This window comes from Anomalospiza imberbis, chromosome 3 (assembly GCF_031753505.1).
Source record: "Anomalospiza imberbis isolate Cuckoo-Finch-1a 21T00152 chromosome 3, ASM3175350v1, whole genome shotgun sequence".
Taxonomy (NCBI): Eukaryota; Metazoa; Chordata; class Aves; order Passeriformes; family Viduidae; genus Anomalospiza; species Anomalospiza imberbis.
Genome location: NC_089683.1, coordinates 29,563,123 through 29,588,514, shown reverse-complemented (window position 1 = coordinate 29,588,514; position 25,392 = coordinate 29,563,123). Strand labels below are relative to the sequence as shown.

The window sequence follows — 25,392 nt, the reverse complement described above, 5'->3', positions numbered from 1 at the left end:
ATGGTTTGAGATATCCCTTTAGTCAGTGGGATCAGCTATCCTGGCTGTGTCCCCTCCCAAGTCCTTGAGCACCCCCAGCCTCCTTGCTGATGGGGTGGGGTCAAGGGCAGAAAAAGCCTTGACTCTGTCCAAGCACTGCTCAGCAATAATAAAATCATCCCTGTGCTATCAACTCTGCTCCTAGCACAAATCCAAAACACAGCTCCATACCAGCTACTGTGAAGAAAATAAATTCTACCTCAGGCAAAACCAGCATATGACCTTTGGGTTTAAAAGGTTACATTTTAATATCTTTGTTTATGATAACCCCTAAATTACCTGGAGTTCATTTCTGAAAACTTTATGACTGTACTTAATCCTTAATAACACAGTATATTGATATCAGTAGAACACCTACATGAGATGTCGTCAAAATAATGGCATTCTTTAAATCATCTTAACATAATCAACAAGATCATTGTGAAATACTGGCAAGGGAAAAGATACCTTGACAGCAAGGCTAGAACATATTTGACCTTCTCTCACCTCTCCTAAATCAATGGGAAGCCAGTCACATATTTTACTACCTTTCCACCATAAGAGTTTAATTTTTAGTTTTTTAAAAAAAGTTGAGAGGTTTCAGCTTTTGTTTCATATAGCCTCAAAGCAGACAGAGTTAGCTTTCTTCTTTTCATAGCTGGTACAGAGCTGTGTTTTGGATTTCGTGTGAAGATACTCTTAACAACTTACTCCTGTTTGGGCTGTTGCTATTGTATGGCTGCCTTGTAGTATTAAATTAGAATTAGTTCTTTCATATGTATATTACGGCACTCAATTGGCTATTATTATGATGGCTTGAAAATGAGGACTGGATAAAGGAGGCAAAGAATTGGCTCACAGATGGTGGTGTCAGTTAACAGGTAAAAGAAACAAGGGTACTCCTTCTGTTGTGTTCCAGTCTCAGCACTCTGGAAACTGTGATGACTGCAAACAAACAGAACAGTAGAGATGTGATAAAGAGGATTTCAGGAGTGGCAGCACCTCGGCCGGTTTATGCCCCCTCTTTAAAAGACCTCCACAGTTAGAGGTGGGGCAATGCAGGGCAAAGCACTGCTCCACCTTTTGCTATTGACATTAAATACCTAGCGTTGATTCCTCTGCGTAGTGTGCCAGTATTCCAACTCTTACACGCTCGGCCAGCGTGACCCCTGACCCGAATTAATATGATCTTTTCTCCTTTGCCAGTTCGAGATCCAGTGGATGGTGATCCATTGCGACCCCCTGCGACCCCAGCGCGAAGGCTGCGGCGAACTGCCGGCTCGGGTGAGAGACCTGTCCTGCGCTGGGCTGGGCTGTGCTGTCCTGTCCGCTGCTGTAGCCCACGGGAGTCTCATTTTTTTCTCCCCCTTCCTAGCCGGCGATGCTCTTTTTTACCATACCTGCCCGGTATTCGGTGCTTTTAGAAATCCAACCCCCCAGAGCAGCAGCAGCAGCCGCCGCCTCATTTTAACCCTTCCGTGACTTGCTGTCTGCCTCGCCGCTGGCGGGCTGCTCGGCTGGGCCCCTACGGGCGCTGTGCTTGGCAGGCGGAGGGGCTGTCGCGGCCGCCCCCCGGCATCGCCGCCGCAGCACCGGGAACCTGGCGGCGAGGGGCCCGCGGGCGCGGCAGGGTCGGTGTCCGACCCGGCAGCAGCAGGGCAAAGGGTTAAGGCGCTGCTGGCACTCCGTCCTCGCTTGCCCGGCCGCCAGGCTTCCTCCAATCCCCGCGACCCTGCCCAGGGCCGTGCCGCAGCCGGGAGGGGCTCCGGCCGCGCTCACCTCTCGCCCGCTCGCCCCGGCAGCCGCAGGCTGCTCCCTCCATCCATGGCCCGGCGCCTCCTGCCCCTGGGGCTTTTCCTACAGGCGCTTTGCCTCGGCCTGGCTCAAGTAAGTTTGTTCTGACTTTGGCTCTGCTTTTTTGTTTTTTATGTTTCCTCCCTCGCAGGTTACCCAGACGGGAATCGAGGTAAGTGCGAGGGAGCGGACGGAGCTCGGGGTGCCGGTGCAGAGGGACCGAAGGCTGCTCTGCCGAGCCCTGGCGCCGACCCGCCGGAGGGTGCTTGTCCCGTGTCCCCCAGCAGCTGCGGGGGACGCGGCAGAGGCGAGCTGACCGCAGGGCAGTGGTACCGCTGTGCGCCTGCCTGGCGAGCACAGGGCAGGTACCACCGGCGGGGCTTGAGCTCCACATGCAGCTACTGCTGGACGGAATATTTCTGGGAATTCTGGTGTGCGGAGGAAATGTGTCCAGAGAAGCAGCGCTGCGGGAACCAAGGGACCAGGCTCAGGGCCCGGGGCAGCCTCCTGCTCACAGAGCCCCGTTGTGGGGCCGCGGCCAGAGCTCACTCCAAGGAGAACAGAGCCCCCCATTATAGGCACGGAGACCTGTAGCTGCCTTTGCCTGAGTTTCCACAGGCTGGCGGCGCCTGCTACCTCCCCCCGGGAGCCCGGCGCTTTGAGCAAGTGCCTCTGTGGATGTTAATGTAATCCCGAGGAGCCAGGCGAAACTGCTGAGCCTGTCAGTGAAGCACGGGTGTTTTCAGTTTTCGTTGCTAGTATGAACTCTCAGGAAAACTGTCTCCTTTGTGTTGGCAGAAAGAGTAATTAGTGTAGTGAATTTCCGTATTCGATTCACGAAGATCACTTTCATTTCTGCCACCCTGTCATCGCCATGGGGCATTCAGACCCTGCTGCGTGGGGAGTGGAGCCCACCTGGCCCTGGCAGCACTGTGGGCACAGGAGAGTGGCTGGGCCCAGGGAGGGCCCTTTGACACCTTCCCCATTCCTTTGGTGAGGACGGTGTTGCCAGTCCTCATAGTGACAGTCAAAATAGGATATAGGGCCTGTGATATACATGGGGTGAGAATGCAGGTCCTTGTCACAGCTGTGACCTCCTGACTAACCCATAGCCTCTAAATGTGCTGGTCCCTGCAGAGTGGCTCCATGGCTTGCCAGGCTCTAATTGTTCCTTTTTCTTACTCCTTGTCAGAGAGGCCCCCCTGGTCCACCAGGCCCCCCAGGTCCACCAGGGCCACCAGGAGTTCCCGGTATTGATGGCATTGATGTAAGTGTTTCCCATGCCCTGCCTAGTAAATAGGAAATGCTTTGAGCTGTATCTGCATTGTCTGACAGCCTTTGATCTTCAGGAGTTTGAATTTGGCTGCAGATACATGAAGGAATTGATGGGTCTCATGCTCTGTAGTGGGCTGGAGTGAGTAAGGGAAGCAGATTTTCAGATTATCTTTGGCATAGAAAACTCAGGATTATTTATTTTGTGTAATCAGCATCATATGCTGTGATTATCTGCCATTAATGGGGTGTAAGGGTTTTATAAATCTAATCTCAAAAGGGATTACATAGTGATGCCCACTCATACTAAATTATGATAAGGATTTGTGGCATTATTCCTGATAGGAGCTACTACATATGTTCCCTTGATTCCTGTCAGAAGTTTCTCTGATGATTTCTGTTAGTCTGTAATAGAAATTATATGGAATTAATATTTGTTTTCTACACTAAAAGTTCAGGATTATTTCTGATAATCTGTAAATCAGTGATTTTCATGAATGACCATAAAAGGTTGTTGTAGTTCTGACTAATACTTTCCTTTTCATATCTTGGTAGGGGGAGAGAGGCCCAAAGGGCCCCCCTGGTCCACCGGTAAGTGATTTCAGCTACTTTCCATTTGCTTCTGCTAGAGAAGAAAATTTTCAGTTTTGTTTCTGCTTCCCTCTGTGAAACATGCTTAACTGTCCATTTAAATCCTGCAGGGTCCAGATGGGGATGCAGGCAAACCAGGATCCCCTGGGTTGCCTGGAGAGCCGGGAGCTGATGTGAGTACACTTAATTTTCTAGAATTTCCGTCTTTGTTTGTTTGTTTTCTTCAAGAATAAATAAATAAAGCACGAGGGCTGTCGGTGCTGCCACCCGGCCCTGGAGAGGGCACTGGGCAGTGGTCTCAGGGACGACTCATGCTGTGGCCTCTGGAAGCCACCTCTGGTCAAAGGGCAGAGTTGCAAGGGCGTGAGGAAGATCTGTGATGCATCTTCCCGTCCTGTAGAAAATAACAGAGAAAATAGAGAAGTCTGAAGTTCCAACATCATCTAGTGTTGATGGCCTGTTAGGTCATACCTCTTGAATAAATTTGTGGCTATAAAAATGCCTTCAAACATTTTTTGGAAACATCATATTCCTCTCTTTTGAGAGCACCATTAAAAAGCACTTCTTGTTATGAAACAAGATTGTTGCATTAGTACTTAGATGTTATGCCAGGAGGTAGGCAACCTTATGTTTAATTTACAAAAGCTTTTAAAATTTTAAAAATTTAAAATATCATAAATAAATATTATATACCATAAAACGGTGTGTTAGAGGGTATTGCAAATTATATAAATGAAAAAGCCTAGTATCTATTTAAGGTTGCAATGCTGTTAGAGGTTAATATTTAATTTGCTTTTGGGAAGAGATTTAGTGGACATGGAGCTGGAAGAGTCTTTAATTAAACTGTTCAAATTGTAAGAGGAAATGGGCTTTGTGAGTGACATCTCATACCACTTCACAGCTTCCTAAAAAAATACAGGCCCACAACCCCTATAAGCAGATCTTTAAAAGGCATTGCCTCTTACAATTTTCACTTAAGGCATAGTTTTATTTTCCTTACCAAAATTAATGGGAACAGAATCACATGAAACAGAACACACTAAACTCAGCTCAGCTTTTGGTATCTGTTCACACTTGTATATTCCCTCATATTAGTGGATGAGTGAAAATGTAATACTAGAGTACATCTTTTGAAATATTGAACCTTTTTTATTTTCACTTGAAGAATAAAAAGGAGACCTTATTGTACTTCCACTGTGCATTCAACCTTTAATTGGTGTTTTAGATTTATAATACCTTCTGTGTTTAATTGGTGAGGCAGTTCTGACTTTTTAAATTGCATTTTATCTGAAAAATTATTTCAGTGTCAGGTTTAATAGACTGTAAAAAAGTACTGTACAGTAATTGCTTGTAATGATCATGTAAGCTTTCAAAATCAAATTGTTGGAACAATTGTATGAACACTGGATTGCTGGAAGCATACCAAAAAAAGTCATGTGTACCAAAAAAATAAAATTAATAGATAAATGTAAAAGAAAAGCTTTTCTGGATATCAGGAAATTTCTAAACCATATAAGCTGACTATAAAATTGGAAACAAAAGGAAAAATAAGAACTCCAAATGAATTCCTGGTTATAATACCATTGTTAGTTTTTAATTTTAGCCAGATAGACAAGTTCAAAGGGTAAATTTAAATCCAGACTGGCAGCTTTATGGGTTTTTGTTTTATGTTGTTGTTGTCAATGAAACTTTTATTTGAAATGGACAACACTGACAGTTTTTGGTTTTAACCTTAGCCATGAAATAAATTAATCAGTCTTCTATTAAGAGAGATTTAATTAATTGTGATTAATTTAATTGTGATATAGCTGAGTAATTCTTGAAGATATGTATCACAGGCACTGATGTTTGTCACTAGAAGCTAGCACTTTGAACTTGTGCAGTTCTATCTGTACATGTAAATAAATATTTGGATTGCAAGGCTCCTGCAGTTACTAATCTCATTTAAAAGTCTTGTTTTTCCATGTTGTATAATGTTTTTTGTTGTGATTAAAAAAAACCACATAACCCTTGAATTAACACTGTATAACTTACTTCCAAAGGGATTCACAGGACCTGATGGCTCACGTGGAGCCCCAGGACCAAAAGGACAGAAGGTAGGAACAAAATTATTCATGAAATGATGGATTTTTTTAAAGCAGCACTTTTGTTTGTCTCTATGTGACTAATAAGATGCTGCAGCCTTTCTTACAATCCTAACATACCCGTGGAATACACATGTTCTGGGCCTTTTTCACATAGCACAAGGAAGCTTCCATTCCCACAGCCTGAAGCAAGGAATGGTGGCTAGCATTACATTGTTGACATTAAGCTTGAGCATCTTCAGTAAAGGTGTGGCCCTTTCTATGTTGTATTACAATTGTGCCATTGTAATCTGCAGTGTGAACCAGCCCAGTGAAACCTGACTTCATCATCAATCAAACAAATTAAATATAAATCAGAAGTCAGAGTAACAAGCATGCTTGAGTTTTTGGGGGGTGGGGGAATAAAAGGCGAGAGGCTGTATCTTTTTTAATACTGAGAAAGTCTTTCTATCAAGTCTTACTGAAACCAGCATAGCATTAATGAAGTGAATAATACTTGCAGACTATGTCCACTAAATGATATCCTCCAAAAGGTGAGAGAACATCTTCCTGTATATTGTTTACAAAACTTGATGCTAATGCCTCTTAAACTCATTTTTTATCTTTTAAAGGGGGAGCCAGGACAGCCGGGTGCTCGTGGACTTCCAGTAAGTAATGCATTTAGTATACAAAGAGGATTTTTACATCTTAAGTATTATTATGAAGGCTTCTTACCACTAAATGTAGTGAAATAAAGTCCAAATCTATTTCTGAGGTTTCAAAGAACTCGTAAGTTACAAAAGTAGTACTTTAGGGAACAGTTTTGTCTTTATATCTAAGTGTGCAAATATTACTGAAAGTTTATGGTTTGGTTTGTATGCTGTAGAAAAGAAAGGAGCATGTGTGATGGAGTCCCAAGTTTTGGACTTACACCATTCTTTTCCATCTCTGTGAAAATGCTATGGAGATGAGAGAGCCTATGTTTCATTTGCATATGGGAGTCCACAGTTATTCCTGTTTTCAACCTCTTGCCATGTGCTTAAATGGCATCACTGAAGTGTCAATTCTGTGGACTCCTTGTGCTATTTTGCAGTTCTGTATGAACACAGGCCAAAATATCAGAAAGAACATGCAAAGAGTAGTGTTCCGGTTAGCACACAGATGGATCTAACATCCATTTTTAGGGACTGAAAATAATTGTAAATTTTAGGAGTTTTGCTGATAGAAGAAGTGAATGATGGTTGGCATGTAGGAATTTAGCTTAGTAAAAAACCTCAAGGAAGATGAATAAATAACAAGATGACTAGAATAAATTATAATAAGAATGCATATAATTAAAATTTAATGAAAAATTAGATTTAATTTGGAGAAATTATTTAAATTAAAAAGAAGAGGTATGGTATTCCACTATAACACTCCTTCTTGTGTGTTTGTATTTTTGACCTTTTCCTATTAACTCTCATTAAATTTATATTTAACAATTATTTTGATAGTTGGCCAGAGAGAAAATGATAAAGTTATTCTTGAAGGTGTGACATTATAGACATGTTCAAACTCAAGATAAATCACTTTGTGGACACTTTAATTTTCATGGATGCTCATTTTCACCTGAAAATTTGGAAAATAGGTCATATAATGGCTGGCTGGTCTGCAGGCTCAATATATGAGTATATGAGTTGAATTTAGTCACAGAAAATAGCAGAATTTAGGTAGGTTCTAGGTAGACTGAAACCCATACATTTTTCTGTTAGAGGCTTGAGGTGTTTTTTTTTTTTAATGTCAACTAGATAGGGAAATAATTTCTGGGTTGTATGCCATGCACATTACAACATCTAGCTGCAAAGAAGAGGTAGTTAAACTCTGTCAGGTGTTTTTGCTCAGATGATATGGGAAAAAATGATTGGAGGGGTGGACCACCTATCCTATGAGGAAAGGCTGACAATATTGTGATTGTTCTGCCTAGAAAAGACATGGCTTGGGGATGACCTCATTGCAGGCTTCCAGTACCTGAAGGGACCCTACAAGAGAGCTTCAAACTGAACGAGAGTAGGTTTAGATTAGATACTAGGAAGAAATTCTTTGTTGTGGGGGTGCTTAGGCACTGGAACAGGTTGCCCAGAGAAGATTTGGATGCCCCATCCTTGGAAGTGTTTAAGGCCAAGTTGGATCTGAGCACTCGGGTCTAATGGAAGGTGTCCCTACTCATGGCAATTTGAACTAGGTGATCTCTAATCTCCCTTCCAAACCAAGCCATTCTGTAATTTTATGATAAGAGAAAATGGGGAAAGAAATCTGAATTACTGAAATACTTGGATAAAGTACTGGGGCATTTTAGCCTGTCAAGTGAAAGAAAAACTGAATTGGGGAAAATGTACAAAATTTTAGCTCACCCTTTACAGAATAATGCAAGAAAGATTAATTTAAGACCTTCCAGAATAAGTGTGTACATAAAACATGTATAAAGAGGGTTAATGTCAATTCGGAGGTAGAGATGTTAATTTGGGAAAGCAGGAAACTGGACCAACTTGTCAAGGTAGAATGCTGATTCTCTTCAGAGCAGCGGGACTTTTGTCACCATATTTTGAGACTGTAAAAGCAATAAATCTGATAAGATTTTGGACCATTGTTCAAAGCTGAGTGATTTTGTTTGCCCTGAGACTTTCAATCCTAAGGTGGTAATGCTTCAGTGAACCTCAGTAGGGATTGCCTTTGGAGTTGTTCTGTCTCTGCTTAATAAGCAATTGAAGCTTGTATTTTCAGATGAATCCACAGGAATATTTATAATGAGGAAAGGAAAATTCCAATTTATTTAAAAAGAAGAGAAAGGATGGATATACTTAGTCTACTCATGCCATTACCCTTGCACTTATTAAGATTTATCCTTAGACCTCACAAGTTAGGAAGAAGCCTAGTGATTGATTTTGTAGTTCCATAGTTGTTAACCCATACATGCTGAGTCCATATAGAGAGATTAATGCTTAAAATAAATCTCCTAGGAAAGCATGTATAAATGCAATTTTCCCTCTGATGAATGCTACCGAAGAAATTGTGCAGCTACTGGAAGATTCTCAAAATGGCCAGCACTGGTCATCTGACCTTTTAGTGAGATTTTACCTATTAACAAAATCCACAAAAATGAAAAACCAAACCAACAACAAACCCCACAACCCCGCTACCTAAAAAACCAAAAGACTCCCTGTAGAACCCCAACAGAACCCACCTACTGTAAAAACAAAACAAACAAAAAACCCAAGTAGAAATGGTAGTGCTGGAGTGCAATAGTTGTGATTTTCAGATTCAGAGACTTTTGAGAAGCTCTTACTACAAATGTAGTAAGCTGTTTAACCTTTGCACTTCTTTGGTTTGATCTATGAATGCTCATTTACCAGAAACATAGCGAGCACAATTATGAATTTGCATACTGCCTACATGATTAATTGAGTGCTTAGGTGTAATTATGCACTGCTTTGAATACTGTCAGTGGCTTTTTGCAAGTGGAGTAGTCCCTGGATAGTTACCCAAAGACTTCATTTTTCACAAAACCTCTTGCTTAAGTTGTTTAAATGCTCAGTGCAAAGAGAAAATCAGAAGCCTTGGGTACAACACTATTTAGTTTTTAATTATTATCACTGTTTTTCATGCTTCTCTAGTGATATTTATCTGCCAAGTTAGGACTTCCGGGTATCTTCAAGAATGCATATTAAGGACATAAAGTTTTATATTCAATGTTTGCTTCTCTGCTTCTGTCACCTTTTCTTCCCCAGAATGTACCCTGACAATCTTCAGTTATCATCTGCTTTTTAAACATTTTTTCCTGTTTCATCATTTTGTTTTAATTTATTCTTTGTCTCATCTCTTTGGCAGATAATTTTTAAAGGACAAGGTTACAAAGTTCTTAGAATTCTTGTGATTAATTCAATTAATATTTTTGTTCAAGTAATTTAAATATGCTGATCTCTCTGACATGTCCTGGTAGATGGACCTGGGGCTGTTACATTAAGTGCATGTATTGCACTCTTCAGTCCATTCTCTCTTTTAGTCCCTTCTACCTTTTCTGTGAGCTGATATTTTGCTAGTGGTTTACACATGTGGCACATGGGTAGGACTATGTGTATTTAGTGACAGAGAATTTGAAAATATTTTATGGTCTACTAAAACACAGTGTCCAGCACAGGGTACACTTGCAAACACTAGGCTCTTTGTAGTGGATGGCAGGGGTACTTACCAGATTACAGGGTAGGTGCCTCTGAGGCAGGGGATTGCAGACTCTGGCTTGCTGGCCAGGCCTGTGCACTCCATGTGCTCCGTGGGTCAGATGAGCACCTCCATAGCACACAGCAAGCACCTGGCATGTCAGGCTTCACCCCCAGGCTGTGTGGAGAGGCTTTCCCTTTAGGACACAGACAGAGCAAGGAACATTGGCAGCTGGTTGGGACAGGAACTGCTGAACAGCTCTGTTTATGTCCTTACTGATGATTGCCCTGGAGCTGCTCTCAGCTTTGCAACTTGGTCTGCTTGTAGGGAGTTCATGGCCAGAAGGGTGGAGTAGCTGTGTGAGGAGGCATTGATTGCTGGGGGAGAGTCCCTGCTTTTTGCTAGGAAGGTGAGGAGATGCAGTAGAATGGCCAGAGGAGGGGACAGCCTTCTCCTGGGCCACTGTGTGGGCTGGACACAGCAGCTGTAGCTGCTTCTTTTGGTATCATTGACCTTCCCTGCCTCTGTTAGGGGGTGTGTTAGGAAGGGGTACTCCAATGAAACCTGCAAGCAGGTGGTGTCCTTCTTTTACAGGCAGGGGATACTATAATATTGAATATGTGATGCAGTGATAGTTTGATTTGTATAGTCAAATATAGATATGCATAATATGATGAATTGTAGCAAGGAAGTGTGAAGCAATAGCAAAGAGATTATGTAGGTTAGGCAAGCTTGCTTTCTGCAGTGTATTAAATGCTTAAAATGGAATGATTCTGATGAATGCATGAAATTTTCCTTGTGTTATACTGCCTTTTCTGAACAGGCTTACAAATACAGCCCTGGATTGATATTCTGTGGCTTTTTTACTCACATTCAGCCCAGGTGCCTGATTACGTCAAATCTCCCGAATATTTAAGTATATTTGGGATTTTGTATTTTAGTATTTCATACATATCACCGACACTGTTCTCCAAAAAATTTTCCATTTGCTTTAATAATGCAAGACCGAGGGATCTGTTTTCTTAGAGGGAGTATATAATCCAAATAGGCAGAAACACATTTGTGTCTTGGAGACTTCTTGTTAAAATGAAGAACAACACTGATGGAAAATGTAAACAGGAGAAGTTTGGTTTTCTTTTTCCTTACCAAAAACTGTAAGTTTAATGGATTTAGGCCTCAGGGAAGCACTGTGGGGAAAAAAGTTCACTTTTATTATCAATTCAAATGTACCTTTAGAAGGAAATTATTATAGCATAGATATGTTTATCATGGTACTTGATAATTAGTTAAACACAAAGCCTTTAATGTCTTCATTCCCTTGTGGAGTATATATGTTTATAAATACGTGTAATGATACTGCAAGGCAAATTAATCAGTATATTAATATTCTGATTACCTAATAATAAAATTGATTTTTAACAGTAGTTAAACAAGTTTTCAATATGATTTGGCAGAATCAAATGAGGGCATTTTTTACACCTTTTTTTTCTGAAATACTCTATTCTTGGAAAACAGCTTTACTAGATTTGCAACCCTCCCCATATTTCTGATCTCTTTTTTTTCATATTTCACAGGGCAAGGGGCTTCTTGGACCGCCTGTAAGTATCAATTTTACAATTAATAAATATACTGTTCAATGAATCTGTTTGAATATTTAATAAAACTATTATACTGTAATTAAAAGTAATTCAGTGAAAAAAAGAGATGGTTTTGTCCTGATGTTCTGTGTCTATTATGTATGTTTTCTTCAGCTATCCCTGAGGTGTTGTGTAGGTCTATGGTATATGGGGCAAGAATACTGGTATCTGAATGCATGTTTTTTTGTTTGTGAGAATTACATGTTCTCAGTCCTTGGATGTTTGTAATATAGATGTTATATGGTATAAAAATACTATTTACCTTGGTTGTTGCAGGGTCCAGCTGGTGCAGCAGGACTTCCCGGGGAAGTAGGTCTTGCTGGTCCACCTGTAAGTACTACTGTGTTTGCTGAAAATGCAGGTTTATTCAATTGCTACAAGGTACTTAAAGAAAAAAATGGGTCATCTAAATACTATTTGCACTATCATAGCATTTTCAAACCTTTTTTTTCCTCTGTAGTGATCACTGGTAGAAGAAGGATATTGTTTGAAGCCCATCAGAAATAAGAGCAATGCGTAGCACAAAGTCACGGCCACCTGTCAGATTAGAATTAAATGTTTCAGTGTCCCATACTCTACATCTTTTATTCAAGGAAATCTGAAATCAAAAAGCAGACCTGGCAGAAACACAGGAAATGTAAACCTTAACTACTTAAACTACTGATTTTCATTTGCATACCAGTGAACATGGCAATTCAGTATTTCCTCTCTGTCTCACTTTAATGTGGCTCCATCTATTGACCTTACTGCTGAACTGTGCACTCAGTTTCGCCACACTCGCATTTTGACACCACACTTTACTGAAATGAAAGCTGAAACCTATTGGTACTTTTCTACTTGAAATCTGAAATAGTGTTAAAATTTTGTTTAATAAAACCTATTTTTAAATGCAATTACATAAATGAATTAAAAAAAGAATATCAAAAACTGCAGATTTGCTTCAGAAGATGATCCATCTAGCTCACTGTCTTGTTTGTAGGAAGGGCAAGAATAGATACCAAGGGAAGTGTACAGGTTATTTATAAAATGTCATTTTTCTGTCATACTGTCACACATTCTGGCAGTTAATTGGTAGTTCAGAGACTATCTGAATCAGAAATTGCGTCTGTAATGCCTTTTCAAAAGCTGCATGTGAGCCTATCTCCATTAATGCAGTCAGTATCTGAATGCATTTATATCCCTAGCCTCCACAATACATTGTTATGACGAGTCCCACAATGTAATTATGCATTACATGGAAAGGAATGGCTCTATAGTTCTCATGTTTTGAGATTTAATAATTTTTCTATATTAATCTTGTTTATTGCATTTATGACTTAATGAAGTGTAAAAGGTAATATTGAAATGACAACATTAAGTTAAAAGGTGGTCTCTGCCCAATTATTAAATCTATTTTAATTACAAACCTTCAAAAAATAATTTGCAGACATTTCACATTGTCTTTACTTATGAGAGCACTCAGCATCAAAATTTCACAAACAGGAAAAAAATTTTAACTTGGTAAATTCCTCTTGTGCTCTGAAAAAGTGGATATTTTTCCTCTATCTACTTTTGCCAGTTACTAGAATTCTTTTTGTTCATGACTTAATAGCAGTTATAGAGGAGGAGTGCATAGATGATCCTGTGGTCAGATGTTTCAGATTTCTAAAGCAGGCAAAAAAGTTTTGGTTTTCTTGTGACTCCTATTTCACAGCATGGCTGCCATTCTACTGAAAAAAATAGTTTTCCCATTCTGTTCTGGGAGCCATGTTGTGGGTTGATGTTTTAACTGCCTACCCAGTCTGTCCTTCTGTAGCCACTTAATTTCTCACTGTTGCTGTGTGCTCTGATTATGTGAGTGCTGGTTGTTATTATTGCTATCAATCAACTAAATTATTTTACCCTTTTTAAGGGAGATCCAGGAAAAAGAGGACCACCAGGGCTACCAGGACCTCCAGGTCCTCCAGTAAGTGATATCTTTAAAATGTGCTTACATCTGAATTTTGTGTTGTTGCTGCTTGAACAAAACTTCTCCCCAAGTTCTACAGCTGAGTACTGACTTTAGGATATCAGAAAGATTTTGATCTTCCAGTTAGAAGGCAAATTTCCACTCTTGATGGTTATAAAAACGCAGTTTGAAATGCAAATTTGTAACTTCTGTCATGATGCCTTCCCATTTCTGTAAACTGCAAATACACAGGTTTTAAAATCCCCTGTGAATCATAATACTGTAAATTTAATCTTTGTTGGGCCCCACTGGTATTACTTCAGTAGAGGCAGGCTTTTCTCTGTTAGGAGAAGAAGAGAATATTTGGCTTGTGAGACAGAAATATACGCATCCAGGTGGGTTGAGTTCTGATGTCTTTCTTGCAATCAGATCTGCTACTTGCAAGGAATAAAAGAAAGCTTAACAGCAGTGCTTTGCCTCTCCAGGGGAACAGCTAGCTTTTTTAACCTCTTGGGAGGAGGGATGTGTGTTATGCCTTTATTTTGTGGCAATTTACCTGCCCAGAGAAATAAAGTGGAGAGTTTGGCAGACACGTCTCAGTCTGGGGCCTGGGAAATGCAAACCACTGGGAAAGGCACTGTGCTGATGTCTTTTTAAAAGCTGTACTATTCCTCTGCTGGGAACCTCCTCCCCCCACTGGAGGGAGCGGCATTTTAAAAAACATGAATGGCAAATTGGAGAAGAGTCATTTAGAAACAAGTGGAATTGAGTCCTTAACAGAGGTGTATAGTGCTTCTATTCCTTAAAGTTCTGTCTGTTTTAGGTTTCTGAAGTGCCACAGTCTCACTCCAGTTGATGACATTATGGACCCAAACACTCTTGGCTTTTTAAAAATCCTTGTGCATGTAGAAAGACCATTCTTTAAGGAACTCATTCCTTAAACTCTCCTGTGCTTTTCTCTGAAAACAGTGTGATCCCTCCCACAGGGCTTCAGAGAATCCAGCTGCTGCTGTGAAATAATATTTCTCCCTGTTGTGCCTCATAAACCTCCTGTTAGCTTCCATCAAGTATTTGATTTAATATGAGAAAAGGCCTTCCCCCACTGAGTCCATCTTATTGTACACTCATATCTAGTTTATTACAACTGTCATCTACCAATGCTTTTGGGAAAATTGTTTTTCCTGTAAAAATAATTTTCTCTGTAAAGACCTGAATCTTTTGGTGAATGGCAGTAAGTTATTACAGAAATTGCCATGGTTTCCTGTGGGAAACTAGTGGGGTTTGGACATATTTGTTCTATATTTAACAGAAAGTATATTTGAGGTAGTTTAAAAAGCAAGAGAAATATTTGGGGGTTTTTCTGAAAAGTTGTTCTAAGTTAGAGGATAGGACCTGCAGTCCTATAATAAAATCCTACAGTTAAGGTGCTTTTCATGTGAGCGATCCTTTGGTTGATTGTATTTCTGATTCTAGGTTTAGATAGTAGTTTTGTCTAATCACTCTGTTGCCTAATGAGTCATGTCTGGTTATTTCTGTATTACTGACTTTGATGAATTTAATTTAATTTAGGGAACGATTGGTCTGCAAGATGGCGACCTGTTGGTAAGATTATTGTCCATGTTTTTATTTCTTTTTACGTAATCTCAGACAATCTTATTCAGCTTTATTCAGTGGTAATAACTGTGTGAATGCTTTTCCAGTGTCCTAGTGCTTGTCCACCTGGCCGCCCAGGACATGCTGGCTTAATGGGTATGAAGGTAAGAGAACTTGTTCCAGCATTCCTTCCAGAGGTACTGTCTCAAGGCACTAGGGAGGGTAATTACTGACTTGAAAAAGGACATTTCACTGTTAATTTCAAAAAAGATTATGTCACTGTTCTTGCTTATGGTTGTTCAACTCTTGACTGCCAAAATAACCTCTTGTTAAAATCTCTTGCTACTCCTCTAATCTTAACTGTAAAATTCATGTCTGGTCCTGAGAGGATTAGAGTATGTGAAGAATTGCTTCATTCACTTCCTGGATCATTTGTGGGTCTGACTCCAGAAACTCTATATATTTCCGCAGATCCCTAATATTTTTGACTTTTTTTTTTCTCTTCCCGGGAGACCTGTAACATACTAAATTGAAATTAACATCTTTTGAGTCTCATTTTAGCTAATATTTTTTCTATATATTCTTTGCTGGTTTCTAGAAATACTGTTGGCCTCAGGAAATTTTTATGGGATAACATAAGAAGAAATACTTACCTGCCTAGAAATGCAGCCTTGTTAGATCCAGAAGCAGATATTTTGAGCATAGTACTTAATATGTAGTGTTTCCTAGACAGGTGAGGAAGGAGTAGTGAAATGGGGTTTGAGAGGAAACAGCAAGACAGCTCCCAGCAGTCTGTATCTGTTTTGGAAAACTGTATTTTAATTTTGAATAGTCTCTATTTATTAATTTATTTTGGGGTTTTGTGTTTATTTTAGGGGCAAAAAGGTTCAAAAGGAGAGTCTGGTGAACCAGGAAAACAAGGTTATAAGGTAAAATAAAAACAGGAAAAAACTGCTGTTGTTTTTAGCAAACTAATAGTAGTTTAGCCTCACTTTCAAAACCAGTATTATATTCTGTTACAAATATTAATTGTTTTAACAGAATGCACGAAGTGATACTACATATCATAGTGCTCCAGAGTAACCAAAGGCGCTTCTCGATTCTATATTCACCTGTACTATGTATTTATGATGATGCCCAAAGCATACTCCTCCTGCTTTTTGATTGTTCAATTTAATTATTATAGAACTTAAGGGGAAAATTGAAGCTAAGTTTATTAATTAAAAAACTTTCAAACAATTAAATGCAGGATAATTCCCTTAATTTACCAAGTTAGTTGCAGCACAGATGAATACTTAAATGAAGAATGAGAGGGAAAAATATATTTGAGACAGAAAGACATAGTGTAAGTTCATAAAGAGAGGCCAAATCTGATTAATCTTGAAAACTGAAATGTTAACTCTCAAAGTGTTTCATTTGAATTAACCTTTTTATATAAGCTCTTTAAGATTGAAATAGTTGTAAGAAATTTTCAGATTTGCACTGCCTTGATCCATGCTTCAATGTTGCAGGGAAAACCATTAGAGAAAACTTTTTGCACTTTTAGTCTGGAAGAACAAGAGATCGTATAATCATTGAATATTAAGAGGTTGGAATAGACCTTAAAGGTCATGTAGTCCCAACTCCTCTGCAATGTGCAGGGACACCTCAACTACAGCAGGTTTCTCAAGGCCTTACCCATCATGGCCTTGAACACTGCCAGGGTTGGGGCGTCCACAGCCCCCCTGGGCAACCTGTTCCAGTGTCTCACTACCCTCACAGTAAAGAATTTCTTCCTACTATATAACCTAAATTGTCCCTCTTGCAGTTTGTACCCTTTACTCCTTGCCCTGTTACTACAGCTCCTGACAAAATCCTAAAGACATTAATATATCAAGAAAAAATTGAATTACAGATTAAGGGTAAAATATCATTATTCTTTATACAGAGGTTTCTTTAAAATTACCCTTTTGACTAATAATTGAATGGAATGGGAACCTGAGTGAGTGTCTATCTGGGGAAGTGGTGTGACTTCGTTTGGATTTCTTTCAGGACATGGTGACAGAAAACATTAAGTAGGAAATTCACCTCATAAATGACAGAGCAATATGCATGCTATGGATTGGCTACAGATGTATTCCTTCTGCTTTCCCAGGGTGAAGAAGGGGACCAAGGGCCCAGTGGTGAAGTGGGAGCTCAAGGCCCTCCAGTAAAGTATTTCCTTTTAAAGTGTTACTAATTTTCTTCATAATGACATATTTTTTTCTTATTATTGTAAGAAAACAGACATTACAAGACCTCCATGCACCTTTCTCTTTATTCTGCCATGTTGTCTATGAATCAAAGTAGAATTATTTAAGTCCCTCCAAAACTACATTATTGCTTGGCAAAAAGCTCCATATAGAAAGGCTAAATTTAAAAACTATTTCATGTCCAAAATTCTGTGTTGTGCTTAGGTTGTGAAAACAGTTGAATTTTTTCCCTTCACCTTCCTTTTCATAATTTTGATGACTCTGACTTCACTGTGTTTGAAACACAATCAGTTGTGAAATTCAGACTTAGCAGAGATTTGAGGATGAAGTTGCAACCACTGAAGAACAGTTTTTTTCTTCCCTGAAGTTTTTTTGCCTTTTGGCTTGCACAAGAAGTATCCTTCAATCATATCTAGTTATTTTCTTGTCCTGAATCACTGTGCTTTGTTCTAACTCATACCACTTCAGCTTGTTCTCTGTGAGGAGCTCTTCTGGTAACCGTGACTGAAAAGGACTAGGGAACAGAATTCTAAGTAGAAGAAACAAGCATAACACCTTTAATTTCTATGGTTTATTTTCTGATGGGGTCTCATGCCTTTTTCCTTAGGTGTTAAAGTATTTATTTAATGCCATTGCTTTATTTAATGCCATGCATTGCTTGTCCAGATTTGATGCTATACAGGAGCTTACCTTAATGCATGTGGCATCTAAATTACAAAATTCTCTATGAACATAAACATATGACAACATAAACCTCTGGATTATGACTAGAAAAAGGTAAAGAACAGACTAAATAAAGGAAAGTGTCCATTCCTTCTGATGCTTGATCCTAAAAAGGTATCCCTGAGGCCCTGGTGCAGACAAAGTACTTGTGTGAGAGGCAGTTTCTGCTGTCTGAAAGGCGTGTGGGGACCAATTCATTTTACTCGGTTTGGTAAAGTTCTTCAATCACTGTGAAATAACACAGTAGAATTAAAAATCAATTAAAGATTGACTTTCATTTTTTTAATGTATTACTTATAACCTTTCACTGTATCACCAATTGGCCACCATACAAACAAACCCTAAAATAATTGGCTTTTATTAAAATTTAGGATTCATAATATGCAGAAAGTGATATCAGATAGTTAATCCATGTGAAAAAGGACAGACAACGCTTTACAAGCACAGATGGAGAGCCTGTAGACTCTGCTGTATCTTCTTATCTGCTCCTTACATAAATGAATGAAAGGGGTTAAGTATCCAGTCTCCACTACAGTACCTGCAACCCAACCAGTGTATTCCATGGACAAGATCTGCGTAAGACAGCCACCCCTGGGAGAGGTGTTGTTTTTGATAGAAAATGTTGGATACCACAGTGTGCCTGCTTCCAGCTGTGATCTTAGTAGCAGGATTAAACTGTTCATCTCCCTTGTGGGGCTGCTGTAGTGATTGTTGCATTACCATGATTTTCCCCACCTTTTAGGCTGACAAGGTTTCAAGTGTTCTCTGCAAGATTCCATCCAGTTTTGTGAGGAGCAAGTAGAGGCTGCCAATGTAGAATCTGCTCAAGGAGTGGGTTTGCCCAAGCTCTGGGGAAGTACCTGTAGTTTCAATAACACAGCTGCAGGACAAGCATATTATGGCTGAGGGTTTGGTCTCTGCAGGGAGGAGACATCTCAGTCAGTGTCAGTCTCTTGGGAAGATGAAGACAGTGAAGCCAAATTTCCCACAAGACTATTTTGAAGGGAAGTGTTGACAGCTGTGATGATAGTTATGATGCATGCTGCTGCATTAGGATGTCTACTAAATTTAGCCTCTTGGTGGACATATAAAATTAGCACTTGTACTCTCAAAAACCTAGCTTTTTTTGCCTCTGGAACTCTGTAAAATCTCCTTCATCTGTCCAATCCCTCACTTAAAACAACTTAGCACTTCTATAAATTTGGCCATCACATGTTCCTTTCACACAATCTGCAGAAAAGAATGCTTCAACTCTGAGGTAACCAAGAAGAAAAATCAGTGGTTTTTTTCTGTCCTTATGGTGTATCTGTGGTTTTATAATACAACCTGATAGTTCTGTTATTATTTTTAAAATTCTAAATTTAGTAAAATATCAAATTACCAGATAAATTAAGAATTCTAATACAGCAGCAGTTGGATTTCTCCTTTAGTACTAAGAAAATAGCAAAATAATCATAAAGAAAGGGTGTAGAACTCTTGAGTCTTCTGTCTGAAAAGTAGGGCAGTTCTGATGAGAAGAATTAAGCAAAATTTGAATATACTTTTTTTATTTCAGGGCATTCTAGGTATCAGAGGTATAACTGGTATAATGGGACCTAAAGGTACCAAAGTGAGTATTAATCTTTCTTTCTATAAAATGGCCTATATGAAGAAAAAATGTAAAACTCTGAATGTTTTAAAAGCTTATTTAAGTTTCTTCTTTATCTCCCCTGTATTTTCTCTTTCCTGTCAGCTGTATTTCCATAGTTACTGTACATCTTGTTAGGAAGAAAGGTAGCTCAGTCCTTCAAACTGATGAAACACATGTACTCTTTACTCCTTTCCCCCAGTCCTTGCATTTATGGTAGTTTTGCATGTATGCAAGTCTGTAGTTTGCAAGATAGAAAGTTATAAAAATTATAAACTATAGCACATTTAAATTAAAGCTAAAACTTAAATACTCCCTCCCGTGATTTGTATCTTCCTAAAGCCTTTTACTTCCATAATCATTCCAGTTATTGTCAGGAGTTTTTATTGAGAGTTTGTTCTTTTTCCCATTCTTACCTTGACATCTCTGCGTCTTAAATTGCTGCCAGTGGGATTAATATTTATGTGGGCTCTTACTTTGCTGGACAATTTTCCTTCTGTTTGTCTAAGTGTTTCTATCTGTTATTTCAAAGCTGGGTGCTACATTTCTAGTCTTGTGATCTTGTTAAATCTATATACCCATAATTTCTGAAAGGAGTAGAACATAGCAATCCTGCCATCATCTCCTTCTCCAGAAGTCAAATCATGTAAATCTTGTGATCATCTTTCTTTGGAGACAGCATCAAATTTCTCCTGATTGTGAGTCTTCTCATGAATGCTCCTTCCTAACATCTTGGACATGTTTGCTAAGCTATTACTATCTTTGTTCTTCTGGTCTTTGTGTGTTCTAATTCTTTGTAGTTATTTACCTACATTTTCTGTAATGTTTTGTCTACTTGAAACATTTACTGTATCTGCTTAACTAAAGAATTCCATGTTCTCTCTAAATCTTTTTTAAAAAGATTTTTTTTCTCTGAATTTACATTTATTTACAGGGTAGTGATTGTGTTGTTTCCTTGAAACATGTTATAAAAATAGCAGCACTGCACTTGATGATTTCTCTGCATATTTTGATGTTATTTTATTATGTGGTGAAGGATATAGTATTATTAAAGAAGACATAGAGATTTTTTGAAGTAGCATGTATAAGGTCTACTTCCTTCCTGTATTTTTAGAGAATCATCTGAATGTTGTTTTTTGACTGACATTTTTTACTATTTAAATATATTTGCTTTCATATTTCCATAAAACAAGATAAATAAAAAAAATTGATTGCCTTTTTTTTTTTTTAAATTGGCGCTAAAAAGCCCTCTCATCTGTAGAGACTTTGTAGGTCCTAGGAAAGCAGGACACATAAGTTGTTAGTGCTACAGCAGTTTGCTGTAATATCTTGTGTTATCTATTTGTTTTGTAGGGAGCTCGTGGTCTTGATGGTGATCCTGGTCCCCAAGGTCTTCCTGGTGCACCTGTAAGTAGAGTATGGGTTATCCAAACTCTTCCCAGCTAGTGCAACTTTGCAGCTATGAATCAAAGAAGCCCCTGATTGATCCAATTCTATTAATTCCCCACAGGTGAATAAATGATATTACAGTGATATCAAGTCAGTAATGTCTTAATGTTCCCAAAGAATTTGAGGTAGATGAACCCATTTTAACTTCTTAGTATGTTTCCTCTTCCTATTGTGCATTAAGGTGGCTTGGAATTTTTCATGTATCAAACTGGAACAAAACCCATACAGTGCGATTTGGGCAATTTTTGTTGGAGGTTTTTATTGTGTGTGTGTTTTATTTGTTTGGGGTGTTTGGTTGGTTAGTTGTTTTTTTTTCTTAAATTCTTCCTTGCTCTCTGCTTCCATAGCTGGAATTTGTGCTTGTAACTGTGTTAAACAAGTGCAACATCCTTTGCTTTGCAAATCCTGAAATCTCAGGTGATGATGGCTTGAGCTGTGTTTTGTAAAATATATGCAGGTTTTAAAAACCTGCATTTTTAAATATAGTGTGACTTTGAGTTGTCTACTTTCACCAAATGTGGATTATACTTGTTGATTTTCTTGGAGTTTTAGCTAAAAAATACAAGGAAGTTTATTCTGATTTTATTTCTAAAATATCTTTTTCTATAGGGGGATCAAGGACAGAGAGGTCCACTAGGAGAGGCAGGTCCAAAGGGAGAAAGGGTGAGCACAGACAAATTTTGACACTTGTTGACTTGCAAACATTAGTTACTTAAGAGCATATAAACAGTGCATAACTGGTACTCTCCAAATAATGTGTATCTGAATGAGTTTGCATTGACATTCTTTTAATCTGCCATTTCATTGTCTTTCACCTAGTTTTTAAATATTGTTCTTATTCTTAGGGTCCTCAAGGTACAAGAGGAATAAATGGCCTCCCTGGGCCTAAAGGAGAGCCTGTATGTATATTTATTTATTTATTTGCTTCATTCAATTCTACTTTGCATATTAGTGCTTGGGCAAAATCTTTTCAAAGTTACAATAATTTTTTTTTCTTTTTTCAAGGGTTTACCAGGAGTTGATGGCCGTGAAGGGATCCCTGGCATGCCTGGAGCTAAAGTAAGACCCAATTGGCATGTTTATGAGCTCTGGTAGTGCCCTAGATTTGTTCATTAATTTGTGGCTGCTGCTCATGGCTTTATGCACATTATTAGGGTAATTGAATTAACATTTCGTTACTACAGATCCAAAAGTATGTCAGCTCTGTGTTCCAGAAACAAAATTTTCCATCATGTTTGATTTGCATAAATTACAACTTAAAATGTTTTACAGGGTGAACCAGGAAAACCTGGAGCTCCAGGTGATACAGGGCTCCAGGGGTTGCCAGTAAGTATCAAGTATTTTACCTTTGAAAGGTAGGCTCAGTTCAAATTGTACAAAGGCTGTGTATTGGTTGATTTGACTCTGATGTGTGAGTTATTCTAGTGAGAATCTAAGCAAAAGGCTCAGGGAAGAGTATGTGTAATGCAAGAGGAAATTTTTTTATGTGTATGTAAAACCTTTGCACAACAGTCTAGATCTCCTTAGGATGCTATTGTGGGGAACTTGGCCTCACAAAACATTTGTGGCCAGGATGTGACTCTTTTCATGTTTCTCCTACCTGAGACCCTGTGAATCCTATGACCCCATAATTAGGGCTGGTCTCATTGTATTGACTAGGGCCCAGCTATTCCCAAACAGAGAGGAAAAGCTGAGCTGCTGCTCTGACATACATTCCATGAACAATCATCCTTTGATATTCAAAGGATTCAATTCATTGTACATTCCATGAACAATCATCCTTTGATATTCTGCTGGCTCAGAACATCTGGAAGGCATCACACTCATGCTTCTTTCTGTGGGTGTGTTGGAGGTCTCCAGTGTATTCCCTATGGGGAACTTAGAGGGAATCACTGGTGCTTTATGGGCTCTTTCAGAAGGTAATCCTCGTGCATTAACTAAGTTTGAAAACTGTACCAATTGTCAAAAGCTAAAGAGAAACCTCTTTAAAACACTTTGCTATGGGAGTAATTGCTGTGAGGAACAGTGATGGAGATGTTTTAAAACAGAACTGGACATAAATTTGTAATACTAAGTGAACTCTTAAGCTTGGAAGACAATTTAGTGAAAGCATACTTGTTTTGAGCTGTTGCAGAGCAGCGGGGAGGGAATGAAAAATGTCCAAAGGTATCTGTAAAACTTTGCACCTCCAGTCTCAGCATACTGGGACAAGCATGTATTTCTAGTCTAGGACAGAAAAAGTCGTAACTCCTCACTTATCCATGCTCCTTTTGCAATTTATGAAGTAAGAATAATACTCCTTATCTGTTACTTTGAAAGAATTCAAGCTTGATCCCTTATTGAATAAAAGTGTTTTAATGTCAAATAAAAGGATTTTTTCTCATACTCCAGCATGAGAAAGAATTTTTTTTTAAACACCATTTTCAATCACCTTAACAACAAAAAAAATGTAAATATTTTTTTCTTTCAGGGTTTCCCAGGCTCTCCAGGTATGAAAGGCATTCCTGGCCCAAAGGTAAAATGTCTTGAGTGTTGTCTTTTTTATCTTAAGCACAAATAAAGTGCTAAAGTATCTAAAGTATTCAGTGAAATTGTACTAACCTTCTCTTGCGTTAAGAGATGAACATTAGGCTGAAGAAATTAAATACAGTTTTTATTCAACTTTAGCCTGTACATTTTCATAATTCTTGTGCTATATTACATGGTTTTCATTATTCTAGGCATTAAATAATACCTTAAAAAGGCCATTTGTTTTAAATTTATGGAAATCATTGCTAGAGGAAGATTTTGATGTGCCTACCTCACTACATCTTGAAATGAATAATCTTGTAATAAGAATAGTATTTATAGCCACCCTAAGCTGATTCAATCACAGGGGTTGTTATTTCTATTTAGGTAGCACCAAATTGCTGCATCAATTCCAATTTAGATTAAAAAAACTTTGTAAGATTGAGACTGTGGGATGTTTCAGATAATGATGTTTGAGTTTAGCTGTAAGCAATTGAAAAAGAAAACTAGACTGAGACATGATTTTTGTCTGAAATTACATGGAGTGGTATTGCCTTCTGTGATTTGACAGCAGCAATCAAATCTATTTAGGATTTGTCAGCGCATAAACAGCAAAGGAACTGAAATATGACTTTTGAAAAATTAGATAGAAAGATTTGGTCACAGTTAAAAGAACACCAAAAATAAGGCAGAAGTTAAAAAACTAACACAAGTTGATTTTGTTTAGACCTTATTGCTTTACTTATTTTAATTTTTTATTTTAAAATGGAAGAGCAAATCATTGGCTTGGCTAATATTTTTCATCTTCTGCCCAACAGGGTAATAAAGGTCCTCCTGGGGTGCCAGGGTTAATGGGAAATCCTGGTAAACAGGTAAAACCATTAATCTTATACAAAAGATCTAGAAAAACGTTTAAAAAATCACTTTTCAAATATGTTGCATTTCAAATTTGTTCCCCAAAACAGGGTCAACAGGGCCCAGAGGGAGAAGCAGGTCCAACAGGACCCCGGGGACCACCAGTAAGTATGGAATAAATTTCTAATTGAGAATATGTAAAATTGCAGTTTCTCAAGTTAGGGTTACTGAAGCTATAGCCACAAGGTAAAATTATTATTTATCATAAATTCTAATTTTTGAGGTAAATACCAGTTCTTTACCTTCTGTACCAAGAGGATGTGCATCATCACATAGAGAAATACAGTCCTGTATATATCCAGTAGCGTCCTATGATTGGTTTTGGTGTTAAAAAGTTAAATTTTTAACCTCTGTTTATATTCTTTTTGTTTTTGTATTTAAATATGCTGAGTAAAAGCCAAAACAGAGGGAATAAGTGTGGTTTGTGACAAAAAGCTGGAAACAAACTCCTGTTCTTCCACTGCAACAATCTGGTTGGCATTATTAACATAGATATAGTGGTGTGAAGAATTGCATTTATCTTTCATTGAAAACACTGCTGTTCTAATTTCTTTCCCTGGAGATTTTTCTTAACACTAGAAAGATTTGGAAGACTGGAAAAATTGCTTCTGGGCAGGTAGCTTGCTGCAGGAAATAAATCTGCTAAGAAAATTATTTGTTAAGGCTCAGTTTTGAGGACAAAGAACAACTGGATACTGGAGAGTGCTGGGTAGTTTCTGACTCTCTCTAGAGGGGACCTGACATGGTTTGAAGCTGCATAAGGCTGATCTACTTTCCCTTTGCTGCTAATCCTTCTGGATGGAGAGGGATGAGAGGATCAGTGATTTGAAGAAAATTTTCATGGACAAAT

General features: G+C 38.6%; 1 protein-coding gene across 4 annotated transcripts in view; it reads left to right on the top strand.

Moving 5' to 3' along the window:
* Positions 1 to 25,392, top strand: part of COL9A1 (collagen type IX alpha 1 chain) — a 64,931-nt gene that overhangs the window by 14,524 nt on the left and 25,015 nt on the right. For all 4 annotated transcript variants that reach the window (XM_068183758.1, XM_068183755.1, XM_068183756.1 and 1 more), the window contains 23 exons: positions 1,225 to 1,302; positions 1,964 to 1,984; positions 3,005 to 3,079; positions 3,640 to 3,675; positions 3,786 to 3,848; positions 5,718 to 5,771; positions 6,371 to 6,406; positions 11,507 to 11,530; positions 11,846 to 11,899; positions 13,461 to 13,514; positions 15,066 to 15,098; positions 15,197 to 15,253; positions 15,965 to 16,018; positions 17,224 to 17,277; positions 19,599 to 19,652; positions 21,024 to 21,077; positions 21,729 to 21,782; positions 21,965 to 22,018; positions 22,125 to 22,178; positions 22,392 to 22,445; positions 23,590 to 23,634; positions 24,446 to 24,499; positions 24,593 to 24,646. In XM_068183758.1, coding sequence (XP_068039859.1) covers positions 1,225 to 1,302; positions 1,964 to 1,984; positions 3,005 to 3,079; positions 3,640 to 3,675; positions 3,786 to 3,848; positions 5,718 to 5,771; positions 6,371 to 6,406; positions 11,507 to 11,530; positions 11,846 to 11,899; positions 13,461 to 13,514; positions 15,066 to 15,098; positions 15,197 to 15,253; positions 15,965 to 16,018; positions 17,224 to 17,277; positions 19,599 to 19,652; positions 21,024 to 21,077; positions 21,729 to 21,782; positions 21,965 to 22,018; positions 22,125 to 22,178; positions 22,392 to 22,445; positions 23,590 to 23,634; positions 24,446 to 24,499; positions 24,593 to 24,646 — 1,170 coding nt within the window. The remainder of the gene's footprint in view (positions 1 to 1,224; positions 1,303 to 1,963; positions 1,985 to 3,004; positions 3,080 to 3,639; positions 3,676 to 3,785; positions 3,849 to 5,717; positions 5,772 to 6,370; positions 6,407 to 11,506; positions 11,531 to 11,845; positions 11,900 to 13,460; positions 13,515 to 15,065; positions 15,099 to 15,196; positions 15,254 to 15,964; positions 16,019 to 17,223; positions 17,278 to 19,598; positions 19,653 to 21,023; positions 21,078 to 21,728; positions 21,783 to 21,964; positions 22,019 to 22,124; positions 22,179 to 22,391; positions 22,446 to 23,589; positions 23,635 to 24,445; positions 24,500 to 24,592; positions 24,647 to 25,392) is intronic.